General features: G+C 43.9%; 3 protein-coding genes across 3 annotated transcripts; 2 read left to right on the plus strand and 1 right to left on the minus strand.

Annotated features, from left to right (window-relative positions):
• Positions 1 to 3394: 3394 nt before the first annotated feature.
• On the plus strand, positions 3395 to 7027 carry LOC26527615 (uncharacterized protein DDB_G0271670; the record flags this gene model as incomplete). The annotated part of the gene is made up of 3 exons (XM_032732221.2): positions 3395 to 4013; positions 5422 to 5721; positions 5780 to 7027. Coding segments are annotated over 3 exons (1446 nt in total), but the record flags the coding sequence as incomplete, so codon positions are not given.
• A 754-nt stretch (positions 7028 to 7781) lies between these two features.
• LOC6584929 (vitellogenin-2) lies at positions 7782 to 9357 on the minus strand. The gene is made up of 2 exons (XM_002010533.4): positions 9073 to 9357; positions 7782 to 9002 (listed from the first exon to the last, which is right to left on the minus strand). The coding sequence occupies exons 1-2, from the start codon at positions 9290 to 9292 to the stop codon at positions 7924 to 7926; spliced, it is 1299 nt and encodes a 432-aa protein (XP_002010569.4). The 5' UTR covers positions 9293 to 9357; the 3' UTR covers positions 7782 to 7923.
• A 3325-nt stretch (positions 9358 to 12682) lies between these two features.
• On the plus strand, positions 12683 to 14372 carry LOC6584930 (vitellogenin-1). The gene is made up of 3 exons (XM_002010534.4): positions 12683 to 12974; positions 13045 to 13427; positions 13507 to 14372. Exons 1-3 carry the CDS (start codon positions 12752 to 12754, stop codon positions 14197 to 14199), a joined length of 1299 nt encoding a protein of 432 aa, XP_002010570.1. The 5' UTR covers positions 12683 to 12751; the 3' UTR covers positions 14200 to 14372.
• The last annotated feature ends 434 nt before the right edge of the window (positions 14373 to 14806 follow it).

Raw genomic sequence — 14806 nt, forward strand, 5'->3', positions numbered from 1 at the left:
GCGTTTTTCCTTCAGCTTTCCAAATGTTTTGCCAAAAAACAACAACAAGAGCTTGCTGCTTTTTGAACGCTATTAAACTTTGTATTCTTCAAGCTGCCATTTAAGAAATAACAATAATACACATACATACAAACATACATACATACACACGCCCACACATCTACTGACACACACACCTACACACCAACACACACATACACACATACAAACGCACACACTCACACTGCAGTAATGAAATGCAATGACTTTTCCCCAATTGGTTCAATGAAATCTCTAACGATCCCGCAGCAGAAAAGCTGTAAAAGTAAATCAATTTTTTTTATTTAAGTTTCTTGAATTTGATAAAAACTATTTTATTTTATTCTATTTTATTTTATTTTACTTTATTTTATTAACTTTTTTTTACTTGATTTCCTCTTTGAACAATCCGAATTCCAAAAAATAATAACTTTTTCTCTTTTCAATTATTTTAAGTTTATTGCATTTAGTTTTAGTCGTAAAATATTTATGCACAATAAACCTTAATAAACCCAAAAACAAACATACTTATTTTGTATATATATATATGAAAACGAAAACAACATTATGCCATATGTAGATCCTAACTATACCCACCATATACTATAGATGTATATATATGTATGTATATATGTATATATGTATATACATACCTGCCTTGGTATTCAGCTTCTAAACTGAACAACTCTGTACAGAAATCGACCATGATTTATTTTACTTTACCTTTTTTTTGTACATAGAGAAAAACATGAAACATAATCCAAAAAACAATCTACATATACATAAAACATATTTATAACGCAACCCGTTCCCTTTTTTATATTTTTATTACATTTTTAGTTACAATTTTCAGAATATAAAATAGTTAAATTTATAATAGAATATTGAAAACCAACGATATTTCAGCACACATTTCATATCCTGAGAATCCAGTTGATATATCAGCTTGAATCTCTTCAGTCTTTATTATATATATTATATTATATATTATATAGACATATATATATATATATATATATATATATATATATATAGTTCATAACTTCAAAATCCAATATCTCCAGAAACTTCAGAAACCAGTTCGCAGTTCAAGGTTGGACTCTTCAGATATCTATACGTAATTACATATTATCACGCACCACTTCGTACCTCTTGAGACACATGGGCATATATAATATTCTGTTAATGGTTTTTCCTCTAAGTGCCTTATCACAACTTTCCAAGTCGTAATCACATCTACCTCATAACCGCTCATGCTACTTGCATTGCTTGCTAAATACCCGGTTGAACCGGTTAAAAAACAAGTAAGCAATGCAGCTGTCTGTCGAAACGGTTTAATTTGGGCCCATAAAACTGCCGTTAATTATTCATTCATTTGAAAGGCCATAGACGATGTTGCGCATGCCAAGCGCTTCGCTTACAGCTTTTGATAGCCTGCGAGCCATCCACTCGAAAATCCAATTGCTGGAGTCCCACATGAAAGCCAAGCGTCGTCTGCATTGCAATTGTAGGCTCTATAAGTTTTCAACTGTCAATTACATTCATATTTCATAGATTTTTGCAATCACTTTAATCTGACACTACAAAAAATTTGACAGAAATGAGGTACTTTAGCAATTGTCAGATTTTATGAAATTAATAAAAGATATATTTGGAAAAAATCTAATGATAAACATTGTTAATTTTTCTTGTTTGGTTTGAACATATTTTTGAAATAATCTCAGACTAAAATTATTCAATTTTTTTAATGATTGATAAAGGTTTTGAACTTTTGTCGTTTTCTTTTCAAATATAAAAAAAAATCTGATGTAAATTGTTCAGTTTTGCAACTCTGCCTCAACTGATACTCTCTATCATACAAAATTATTTCTTGCGCTATGACAAGACCTACAAGAGCTACAGTCCAATGTCGAGATCTCTGATCCTCAGCTTGTTTTAGACTTTCCCTATTTATGGCATTGCCTTCCGTAACATGTTTAGGCCCTTGAATTTCACTCGAGCGCTTTGCGAGTCAGTTAAAGTCAAGGGGACGACTAGAGGCCCTTTGGCAGCTGTGTCGCTTTCTCTGGCATGTGAAGCCTTGCTTGGGCTTGTATCTTAACGGAGATAAATTGGTTTTGTCTTTGTATTTGCAGCAACTTTCTCATCTGATGATGATTATGATGATGATGATGATGATGATAATGGCGCCTAGTCAAGAGGTGCTGCTCACATATGCTTCTAGCTGCGATCGGCTGGCGCAGTCTTCAGCCAAAGATAACCAGTTTGGCATGCAGTCAACAAATATTTCAGTAAATAGCAGAAGCCACAGCCGCAGCTAAAGCTAACAGCCATAAACAAGCAAAGCGCACATCTTTACACCACAGCTAAGAGCTGAGAGCTGACTGAGCTGCCTTAGCTGCCTTAGCTGTTATGCAATCACATTGGCATGCAGCTGCTGTTGCTGTTGCTGTTGCCAAATGAGCCGGTCCATCTGGCAGCTGGCCTAGCTGCGAGTGTCTCTTCTTCATGTTGCGCAAGCGACTCTAGGGCGTGGCAAGCGACATTGGCATTACTGTAGCCAGCATCTGAGGCTCATCTCAAATTCCATAGGCTTATATAACTAGCATCAATATTTTCCCATTTGCCGCCAATGTCAACCAGCCACAGGGCCAATAAACAATGCACGCTAAACAAACAGTCAGTCAGTCAGTCTCTCAGTCAGCTTAGCCAACTGGCATCGTGTGGCAGTTAGCCCAGGTGATTCATCTTGGCCAAAGCTGTGCACACCATACATCTAATTCCAGCGTCCTTCAATTAAAATGCCGGAGTGCACTTCTGAAGTGTGTCACCTGTCCATATTTATGAGCATTTACCTGTGGCACTCGATCACCTTGGCTGCAGTTGCTCAAAGTATATAAATCTTGGTTATGTCAAGGCTACATAAACTTGTATATAACTTTGAGTTAGAATGTATCTAAATTCGAATTTCCCGCCCACACACACGCACACACACACACACACACACACAAAGAGAGAAAGACACAACGCCTAACACTTTATTGCATAGTAAAAGTTGAGTATATTAGTAAATACATATTGTTGAGCTATATCTAAAATGGTTAATATTACACATTGTACATATATACACCTATACATATATAAATAATTATTTAATTGTTGAGCATGCAGCTTGCTTTTCTAGATTGCTGTTGACTGCACCGCGCGGATTTCTTGATATTGCGATCACAGAAACACCAACAATTTATGAACGCACAGCAAAAAAAATCACACACACACACACACAGACACCGAAAACACACGACAAAAGCACCGACACGCAAGTGATGATTGCAGAGTACCGATCGAATGTGAATTTGAACTCAACTCGACTTGACATTTTGCATTACTAATCGAGAATATCCAATTCCCATTGCTCGCTTCATTTCATGTTTGCCCATCGATCGACCCATCGACATCTTTCCACTGGCAGCTGCGCACACAAACTGTGCCTTCCACTCCAACGCCAGCTCCGGCTGTGACTGCGACGGCGACGGCCTCAGCGTCAGCCTCAGCGACTTTCAGTCCCAGCTACAATGCTGGCAACGCTTCGCGTCGTCCGGTGCTGAGCGTGCGCAGGCGAATAATCAACACGCCGACGGCGGCGTCTGAGCCAACCACGCAAATAGCAGAGCTGGCGACGACCTCTAAATACAATCGACTGCGCAGCAGGCCAGACTCGGCAGCTGCCACCGCAATTACAACGACGACGGCAACAACAAGCCGAAACAGCAACAACAACAACAACAACAACAACAGCTACTTCAGCAAGCTCAAAAGCTCGTCGGCAACATTGCCGCTGGCAACATTGTCGCCAGCAACAAGCAGCGCCAGCAACATCAACGCCAGCCCCGACAAGCAGCACAAATTCCAAGCGGCCAGCTATGCGCTGCGGCGCCAGTTCCAAACGCGACGCCTACCCACGACGCCGTCCTCGGCGAATGGCGATGACAGCGGTAAGAAAAGCTTTTACTCAGGAGCGTAGCCAGGCCGTCTATAATGGGGGCTGATTCTTATTGGACTCTGCTTCTTATTGGATCGCCGCCTTGCCTCGCGTATTCGGCGATAGCACGAGGACTTTAAAAATAAATGAATATACGACATTGGATTAATCTTGTATATTCTGATTCCCTAATGTACTGATTCCCGACTTAGAAAGAACTTGGGAAGGGGGCTGTCACACACCACTCACCATCCCCTCGCAACTCGGACCCTGACCCTGACTCTGGGCTTGATTATATCATTGACATCAGCTATGTAGCTATAGCAGCATTTGAACGGATGCAACTTTTGGCCTCTACAACAAAAACAATTCAATTTCAATTCAGTTTCTTCAAACGAACAGATCCTTTCACTTTCTATATTAGCTATATGTGTGGAAACACATGTTAGTAGCCCGTATTACAATTTTTGAGAGATAGCCAGTTTATGTCTCTGCAGGTTTCTGCCTGAAGACTGCGATTCACGTTACAAGCTCCAAATGTTCTTGGTCAGCATTGACAACTGTCTCTCACTCTGTCTCTCTCTCTCTCTCTCTCTCTCTCTCTCGCTCTCTCTCTCTCTCTCTAATAGTAGCGAAATGGACATGGGACAAAGCTAATATGCTCAATTCACGTTCGCGAATGAGTAATTGTTGCCGACAATTTAAGAGCGGAATCAGTGCAACCAATTAGCTTCGTAGGCCATTCCGTTTTCGGTCATTCCGTTTTCTCTCATACGTGCCAGAGCACGTTCGTTCTCCCGAAGCAGCGGCTCGATCACACTTAGCCGAAGCTCGTAGTAAGAAAAGAACCCTCGCGATGCATGGTGCGATTAGTGCAGATGCTGCTGACTCGACAGCTCTGCTAATTTGGCTATAATATGACGAGAGCCACAACAGTCTGATGTCGTTTTGCTCATTAAGCATAAATTGTGTAAATTCAAATCGAAATTATAAGAATTAAGAACTTAAAGTGCCTAAAATTTGTATGCAAAAACGCCGTAACTCAGCAATAAACATGATTTTTAATTCTGCCGGAATAAAGTGGGGAAAGGAAAAGAATAAGAAGAATGTTCTCAAATTCAACGTTAAAACAAACTGAGAGAGAAACTGAAATCAAGTATAGGTAGAGTCAATTTTTGATTTGACTTCTACATATCAAGAGCTATAAGATTCGCATGTGTTTACCATCATAATTGGTGCGCTTTCAATATAATTACAAGCAACCAAGGAGGGAAAGTAGACTGTTCTGGGAAATACCCATATGTAGGATCCGACACTTGAAGTGTAACCAACTGCAGCTACTGCTTGGCAGTCACATATAAATAAATGATAGCTCTACTTATAGCTTCATCTAAATCCAATTCTCCTTATTCTCCGTCCAGTCACAGATGTACCGCGCACCCAAAATCCGCTCTTCAAGCGACGCCTAACGCTCGGCTCCACCCCTCCGCCGCCGCGCTCGACCACGACAGCGCTGTCCATCGAGACGACGACCTTCCTGTATGGCATCGAGGATGACGATGATCAGGTGGCTCGGTCCAGCATACACACCAGTCGCTTCAATCAGATTGCGGAGCAGCTGCGTCCACTCCAAAGCTCCAGTTCCAGCTCCAGCACCAGTACCACCACCAGCACGAGCACAACGACCCAACGGGCGCCCAGCTTTGTGCCCAATGGCACACGTGAGTTGGCTTTTGTGAATAGCCCTAGACTCGGGTGGTAATCCCGTTGCTTTTGCAGGCCGTCAGCTGATACCGCGTCCACGTCGGCCCCAGTCCAGCACGCCCGCGCCCACCTCGAGCAGCTCTGCCGCAGGCTCGCCGCCGGCAGCGCGTCGACAGCAGAGTCGCCGACGGCCGCACAAGTACATCGAGGTCTACAATCGGCCGCCCAGCAAGCTTGCGCTGGCCACAGCCACAGCCACCGCCACATTCACATCCGAATCCGCATCGAATCGTCGCTCGGGCGCCGCCGACTACGACAGCTCGGAGGCCAGTCCGACGCGCCGGCGCAGCGAGAAGGCGCGCAAGCTGCAGTCCCGGGCGCCCAAGGTGATCGTCCACGGGCAGGGCATCATCGAGTGCCGGGACCAGGGCAACTTCCCGCACCCGCTCAGCTGCCGCAAGTTCATTTCGTGCGCCAAATTCGATGGCACCGGCGGCATCGTCGGCTGGGAGTACACCTGCCCCAAGGGCCTCGGCTACGACGGCGACAGCGGCATGTGCACCTTCGCCTCGGCCAGCGACGGCCGAGCCTGTCGCGATTAAAGCAGAGATAGGCATGGGAACGATGGGGTCAATGACTGAGTACAGACCCAAGGCACGCCTCCCCAAAGGAAGACAAATCCTTGAATCCTTCACCCTGCACATCATTTTTCTCTTGTGAATAGTTTTTGTTGCGAGCATATAGATGTATATGTGTTTATATACACATCTATGTCTCCCTATATATGTATGTATTTATATCTCAATTTTATTTAAGACTCATATATATATTTGTATACCTGGACCAGGGCGCCTAGGTCTATGTCGCCTCTGTCAGTCCGTCCGACTGTCTATTTCCTTTGCACCCTAGTCCCTCTCATGCATATCGTGTACATATGTCGCATATATCATATAGCTGCCATGGGAAGAAGAGTTTTTCTTTAAAGATCTTAGAGCTGAGCCTTAACTTTGCTTCGTTCCTAGCGAAATCAATACCCCTCAAGCACATCTAATCCATATGAATCCGTATCTAACTTTCCTCCAGCTACGCAAAAGTTAATTTAATCTTCGGTTGCCCGAAGATAATTCGAATTTCTTGTTTTTTTTTAATTGTTTCTTTATTGTGTTATGAAAATATAATATTTAGGTTGCTTATACTCAATTCTTGTGTGTCTCGCCGCCACACAGATTACAATGCAAGTACGATATGTCATATCTAGGTATATATTATACGAACTGTCATTTGCTGCAATATCAATCAATAAATAAATATATAAAAGTAAAATACAGTTTGTTTCTTTCCATATAAAAATTATAATATGCTATAGATTACGATATGCAAAAGTATAAGACATATATGTTCTTATGGATCGGAAATGAGATAAGATGGAAACAAAGGCGAAGGGAGTAAACGATATATAAAGAAAACAACTTGGATACTATTATAATACTATCTACCTAAATGCTAGTTGACTATATAAAACCGCAAAGAGCTAACTCCAAAAATGTTTTTAAATATACCACTAAAACGAGACTTGTTTAATTTTTTAATTTCAAATCTGAAGATCTTATAGGCTATGCGATTGACTGGTTCAAACATATTGACTTAGCTCGTTGTCATGATCATGAATTTATGTACACAAGTTCCATTAAAAAGGAGTTCACATAGTACCTTTAGAAATCGTCCCATATAATGGAAGGAGCTATATGCAAATATAAAAGCTCACTACAGAAATGAATTACGTTCATGAATTACGTACGTACGACAGTCAGACAGATGAGCAGGGACGACATTGCACAAAATACTCTCTTCAATTAAAAATACTATTCTGAAATTGAAGAGGTATTTCGATGGGACTACACATATTTCTAGTTTACATCCCTGCCTGAATATATGCAGCCAAACAAATTTGATTACTGAGAAGCTGAGCAACTCTCTGCCATTCATTCATTCCATTCACATATTACAGAACTGTCAACCGTATTCAGAGTTGTTGAAAACATCCAAAGTAATAATAAGTTTTATAAGGCAATTGATGTATTTTTTAAAGATGCAAAAATTTGTATTTGAAAACTAAGCGTAAACTAGGCAATCAATGAGGAAGGAAAATGCTTTGTCGTTCTTTTCGAGTTATTGATGGATTGCTTGATGGTTCGTGGGGGGGAGGGTGGGTAGGTCGCTTAGGCGAAGCTTCTCTGCTGCTGCTGCTGCTTCCAGCTCTGGTGGTAGGCGTGGTAGCCACTCTGTGTCTGGGCGGGGGTGTTGCGGCCGAAGGGACTCTTCGAGTTCACCTGCAGCATGTAGTCGCCGCGGATGTCGTAGCTGGTGGCGATGCCCATGTAGGCGCGCTTGCCGTAGCCGTTGTTCTGCTTGTACTCCCTGTAGGAGCTGGCGGCGACAGCGGGGAAGTTGCGCTCGTTGCCGGGGCGCACGGACTCGGCGTAGTAGCGGGTGGCGCGCAGAGAGGCCTCCACGACGTTGTCGGCGCCGGGAACACCGGTGGCCGGGCCATTGGGGTAGAAGTCGACATCGGCGAGGCGCTCCGGGGTGCCCATGCCGTAGGCGGACGTGTGGATGGCATCAACGAAGTCGGCATCGCCGCGGGCCAGGCCGGTCAGCTTGTTGTCGGGCTTGGCGTACAGGCGGGCGGGGTCCAGGCCAGTGATGCGGCGCAGCTTGTGGCCGGTCTGGCGGGTGTAGTGGCGGCCAGCGATGCCGGCGACATGAGCGGCGGGTCCCTGGCCGATCAGATGGATGATCTCCTGGGGCACGTTCACCTCGTTGGTCAGCTCGACCAGGCGCTCGCCAATCATCTCACCAATGCGCTCCACATTCAAGGTGACGTACTGCTCGAAGTCCCCGATCACGTTGCCCAAGGCAATGACCACCAGATCGCCGGTCGTCTTGTCCTCCTGCTCCTGGTTCTGCTTGCGGCCCTGCTCTACCTGTTCGTCGCTGTTGCTCTTCTGCTCATCCGTCTCCTGCTGGCTGGGGTAGGGCTGCAGATTGTAGCGCTGCGCGTAGGCCTCGATCAGCTTGCGGTTGGCCTTGTTGGCCTGGCTCCAGGTCTGGGGCAGACCCTCAATGAAGATGGTCACCTCGTCGTTGCCGAAGTTCGTCTGGCGCTTCACCGTCTGCACAAAGTTGTCCAGGTTGAACTCGATCTTCTGGCCGTTCTCGCCGACAAAGTAGCCCTTGATCTGGCTGGACTCCGGCACGTACTCAGGCTTGAAGATGCGGTTGAACTGAGCCAAGTGATCTGTGCGAGGAGAGAGATTAGCAGAGATGCAGACGAAGACACTGCCCCCACTCCAGCTCCAGCTACTTACACATTTTGTCCAGCAGCGATGCTCCCTCATCGACGGTCAGGCCCTCGAGGCGACGCAGGGTCACATCCTTGAGCGTGGGCAGCTGCTCGATCTCGCTAATGCTCACCCAGTTGCTGGGGTCGTCGTAGTTGTTCAGCGAGTTGGACTGCCTATAGCTGTTCGTGGCCAGGGCCACGGCCACAAAGCAGGCCAGAACACACAAGTTGCGCAGAGGATTCATAGTTTCAGCAAAGCCCGTCTCCTTCTATTGTCGTAGACGCCGTACCAAGCTGTACTGCATGCTCTTAGCCCATCGCCCGGCGGTTTTATAGCGGCTCCCACTGCTGCTTGCTGGCGGCGTGCTCACGTGTCCGCCAGCGGAAGCCCCAGAGAGCTGACGGGTGCATCTGGCTCAGCACTTTTCGGAAGCGACGCTGAAATTCTAGACAGCACAGTTTTCTTGATATGTACATCGAAAATCGGCAATCATCGATCGGGTGACTCGGCACTTTCCACACACACTTTTCGCTTTATCAGTTGTGCATCGGCCATAGGTATAGCCACATCCGCACCCCCTACCCCCCTTCGCCCTGCTCCGACTGCTCGCCGATGCCAATTTGGCAACTTTGATGTGCTGCTTGTGTCAACAGTTGCCGCTAGCCTCTTGCGTAACTACGATTCAATGAACCCTAAGCGATTAAAGCGCTGAGACGATGACGCTACAGACTTTGACTTAGTTCTAGAAATATATTATTAGACTGAGGCGATAACATCGCATTGCAATCTCAATTGCAAATCTAACAAACATTCTTCGCCCCTGTCAAAGGCATTTCGAGCGCAGCTCTGCAGCTGCATGCGGAGCCTCAGCCTAGAGTGACACCTGCCGAGTGCTCTCTACTCTCCTGCACATGTCACTTTTTCATTGTTAAATATATGTCATTATATTAGACTAATCTTAGTCAAATGCTCAAGGCTTATTTTAAATACATATATATATAAGTTTATATAAACACAATATTGAATACATAGCTTTTATGTTCAGATTATATGGTTATTATATATTTGTATTTATGCAACCATAATATTGCATCTAGTACTCGTTGCCCTGAAATGTATTTAATCGCATCTGCATAAGTTTTGTATTTATTTCAATTATTTTCTATATAGATATATAGCAAACATAACATTGGCAATTTCCATTCTAGAGAAGGTTGCTTTTGCCTGCCTTGTAGTTTATTTATTGTTTGGCTATATCTGACCACAATGGTGCAAAATAGACCTGTATATATATGCATATATATGTATGTGTATAGCATTTATCATGTAGAGCATATGTATATCAGCATAAGTATTTTGGCCTAGTGAAATGTGATTATTTTTGAGTTTAACATTTAAAGGGCCTTAGGAATGATTTCTTGTTCAAGAGAAAAGAAGCTCCATAATTTATAATCATTTTACCTCCGTTTTTATATAACTAATTGCAACTTTATATAATATATATTATGTATACGTAAATTAACTATAAGTACTTACATGTATCATATATACATACATACAAATATTATACATATCCGTATGTTAAGTTTATGGAGATGAAATTTGATATTTTAACAGACTGCACGTCAGACCTTAACACTTGGTTATCAATAATCTTTTTATAAATATTCACACTACATTCTGGTTCAGGAAATGTTAAATGTAATTGAAATAATATATCGATTGAATATATCTTTTTTTTTTGCAATTTTTGTCTATCTGTCCGAGCATTTGTCTGTGTAAATGAAAAAGAACGTTTTCGCATTGCAACGTGAAGGCTAAAATCTCAAATATATAAGTTTGGGAAACACGAGCTTTTGGAGGGCATGGCAAATGCGGTGTCCAAATTGTAGAGCTCAAATCTGTCAGTCACTCTCTCTCTCTCTCTCTCTCTCTCTCTCTCTGTCTCCCTCTCTCTCTCTCTATCTCTCTCTGTCTCACTGTCTCTCTCTCTCTCTCTCTCTCTGTCTCCCTCTCTCTCTCTCTATCTCTCTCTGTCTCACTGTCTCTCTCTCTCTCTCTCTCTCTCTCTATGATATATATGTATATATGTATTTGCATAACTCATCGTATAATTTATTCTGTTTTAAACATTGAATAATAATTGAGATTTTAAAAATATACTAAATATGTATATAGATATAGAGTATAGGCCATAGAAGAAAACGATGACTTCTACAGTCAGATGGGCAGCGTATCAATATATATATATATATATATATATACAATATATATATATATATATACACTATATACATATATATACATTATGAGCGGTGTCAATTTTGTATTGCATGCTCGTTCCCTGTAACTCCGTCGGATATAAGTACCCCGTCAGCTTGATTGATTACTTGGCCAAAAAAACATATGAATAAGCAAAAAAACAAATGACAAAAAGAAAATAAAAAAGAAAATTAAAACACTCACGAAAGTTCTAGGCTCTTACATAACTTTCTCGTAAATCGAAATATCCATATTGCCAACATGTAACAATAAGAACGAGCTTAGCCGACTGCACAAGACTCGTTCAGAATAATGACCCAGTTATAAGGTCTAAAGCTAATTCAAAATCAATATAAAAATTGCCATGCCTTCATCTAATTAATAAGTCTATCAGATTAGTAGGTGCATAATAAGCGTACTCTAATGACTATCTCTCTCTCTCTCTCTCTCTCTCTCTCTGTCTAATTCTAGTCTTATAGCAATATAAGTATAACGTTTTTTTCTTTCTACAGCCGTAAGTGATCTTTATTGATACTTGTTGGCAATTCTAAAGAGCAGAATATTAAAATATACATCTAACATAAAAACATATCAAACAAATATATCTCATAAATTATGAAAACTCTAACAGAATTCCATTATGAAAGATTCACTTAAAGTATATAAATATTTTCAGCTAATAAGTAATTTCACATTTTGCTCACTTTCACCAGATGAATTACATAGGCGCTTCCCAGCCTTGTCTGGCTGAAGACTCCATTCTCCCTAGCTGGTCTTTACTTGTTTGTATCAAGAATGTCCATCTTCTAATCTCCCTTTTTCATTGAATAAAACCGAAGCTAAATGTGTTGTTGAATTCAAATAAAACAAACTACAGACATTATAGATCATTTCATCATATGAGCTGGATTACGGAATTTCTTCAACTTCTTGTTTGTAAGGCATGCAGGTGAATGGTTAGCTTAGATTTGAGATTTCTATGGGACCCATCTAGCGGCAGTTGAGATTAGCTTAAGTACATTGCATCTATATTACATATTTTATAGTCTATATATGTATACATATATATAGGCTTATCGTATAGTCTTACAATGTATTTGCGTAGCTTGTGCGGCTATTACAATATTTTGCCCATTCAAGCAGTTTGCTATCAGGCAGCTTAGTTTGTTGCAGACCCTTAGGAGTCGAGACGGGGGATGGGGGATCCGTAAGGTATCAAGCAAACGTAGGCAGCTATCAGCTGTCAAACTCTACATATACTTTCATATATTTAGAAACTGCAACGCTGCATTTGTGGCTCGAGTTCTGACAGTGCAAAAAGCGAATGGGCTGGGGTGCTATAAAATGTGTAGCTCGCCGCTGTGGAAGACAGTTCAACTCATAGCAACATTGAGAGCTCAGTGAAGTTCCTGCAGTAGTTGAAGCCCTGGTCTAGAACACAATGAATCCGATGCGAGTGCTTAGCCTTCTGGCTTGCCTGGTCGTTGCGGCCATGGCCGGCCCAGCCCCCCGGATGGGCGGCAATAGCGTCAACCAGGCGCTGAAGCCATCCCAGTGGCTGTCCGTGCAGGAGTTGGAATCGATTCCCGCTGTGGATGAGCTGACGCTGGAGCGCCTGGAGAGCATGCCCCTCGAGAAGGGCGCCGAGCTGCTGCAGCAAGTGTGTAAGTATCTGGACAGAAATTGCCTTTTAGTTGGTCCTTGGCTAATGGTCGTCCTTGCTCCTCCATCCAGATCACTTGTCGCAGATCAATCACGATGTGGAGCCCAACTTTGTGCCCAGCAACGTTCAGGTCTATGTGCCCGGACCCAATGGCGATAAGATCGTGGCGCCCATCAACGAGATGATCCACCGCCTGAAGCAGAAGCAGAACTTCGGACAGGACGAGGTCACCATCATTGTCACCGGCCTACCCCAGACCAGCGAGACTGTGAAGAAGGCCAACCGCAAGCTCATCCAGGCCTACATGCAGCGATACAACCTGCAGCAGCAGCAGCAGCAGGCCCAGAAGTACAGCAGCAACGTCGACGAGGACAACAAGCAGCCGCGCACATCCAGCGAGGAGGACTACAGCGAGCAGGCCAAGAACGCCAACACCAACACTGGCGATATTATTGTGAGTAGCAGTGCGAGGGCGAGGAGAGCGTTGAGAGAGAGCTCCACTCATGCATCCATTTGTAATACCCTCGCCACAGGTGATCGACTTGGGCTCCACCCTGACCAACTACAAGCGCTACGCCATGCTGGACATTGAGAAGACCGGTGCCAAGCTCGGCAAGTGGATCGCCCAGCTGACCAGCGAGCTGCAGTTGCCCTATGAGACCATCCACGTGATTGGCGAGAATGTTGGCGCTCACGTTGCCGGCGCTGCTGCCAACGAGTTCACCCGCCTCACTGGCCACAAGCTGCGCCGCGTCACCGGCCTGGACCCCAGCCACATTGTCGCCAAGAACCCCAACACCCTGACCGGCCTGGCTCGCGGCGATGCCGAGTTCGTTGATGTCATCCACACGTCCGTCTACGGCATGGGCACACCCATCCGCAACGGCGACGTCGACTTCTATCCCAACGGCCCGTCCACCGGTGTTCCCGGCGCTGAGAACGTCATTGAGGCCACCATGCGCGCCACCCGCTTCTTCGCCGAGTCCGTGCGTCCAGGCTACGAGCGCAGCTTCCCCGCCGTGCCCGCCAACTCCCTTAAGCAGTACAAGCAGAACGACGGCTACGGCAAGCGCGCCTACATGGGCATCGATGCCGCCTACGACATCAAGGGCGACTACATCCTCCAGGTGAACCCCAGCAGCCCCTTCGGCCGCAACGCCCCTGCCCAGAGGCAGAACAGCTACCACGGCGTGCACACCGCCTGGGAGACCAACAAGGACTTCTAGACGCCCAATCGACTCATCCCACGTAGACTGGACGAACAAGGCAAACAGCAAACAAAGCAATCGAGTCTTATGTTGCGCTTAGAGTTAAGGACCCAACAATTGGCTATTTCTCCCACTAAAAACTTTACAAGCAAAATTTATGGCAAATAAACCAGCAGACTCTATTCCAGAGAGTGCAACTGTGTAAAAAAAAAAAAAAAAAAAAAAAAACAATAATATTATTCAAAATGTGCTGTTTATATCGATGACTATATTACATATGAATACCTCTAATATTTCAGAGAACTCAAGCAATACCCACAGCAGTCGAGTCGTAAAAGATTTTTCTGAGTTTTGCAAAGCGAACTTAAAGCCGATTTTAATAATTTTAAAGAGATAATTCAAGGCTTGGTAGTCTAACCCAACAAGAGTGATACCATTCAGGATAATTCTATTTCAGGCATATCATCAATTATTTCGCATCACCAGAGTTTTCCCGATACCTGGAGCACACTATTACCATTCATATCGATCGAGTTTGTTTCGAAAAGTCGGTAACTTTAACCGTTTTTGTTATCGAGTAAAAACCTTTTCGTAAGCTTCCAGAATTGATAACTGCAATGGAGTT

The sequence above is a fragment of the Drosophila mojavensis genome, unplaced genomic scaffold (assembly GCF_018153725.1).
Source record: "Drosophila mojavensis isolate 15081-1352.22 unplaced genomic scaffold, ASM1815372v1 contig_136, whole genome shotgun sequence".
In the NCBI taxonomy this organism is placed as follows: Eukaryota; Metazoa; Arthropoda; class Insecta; order Diptera; family Drosophilidae; genus Drosophila; species Drosophila mojavensis.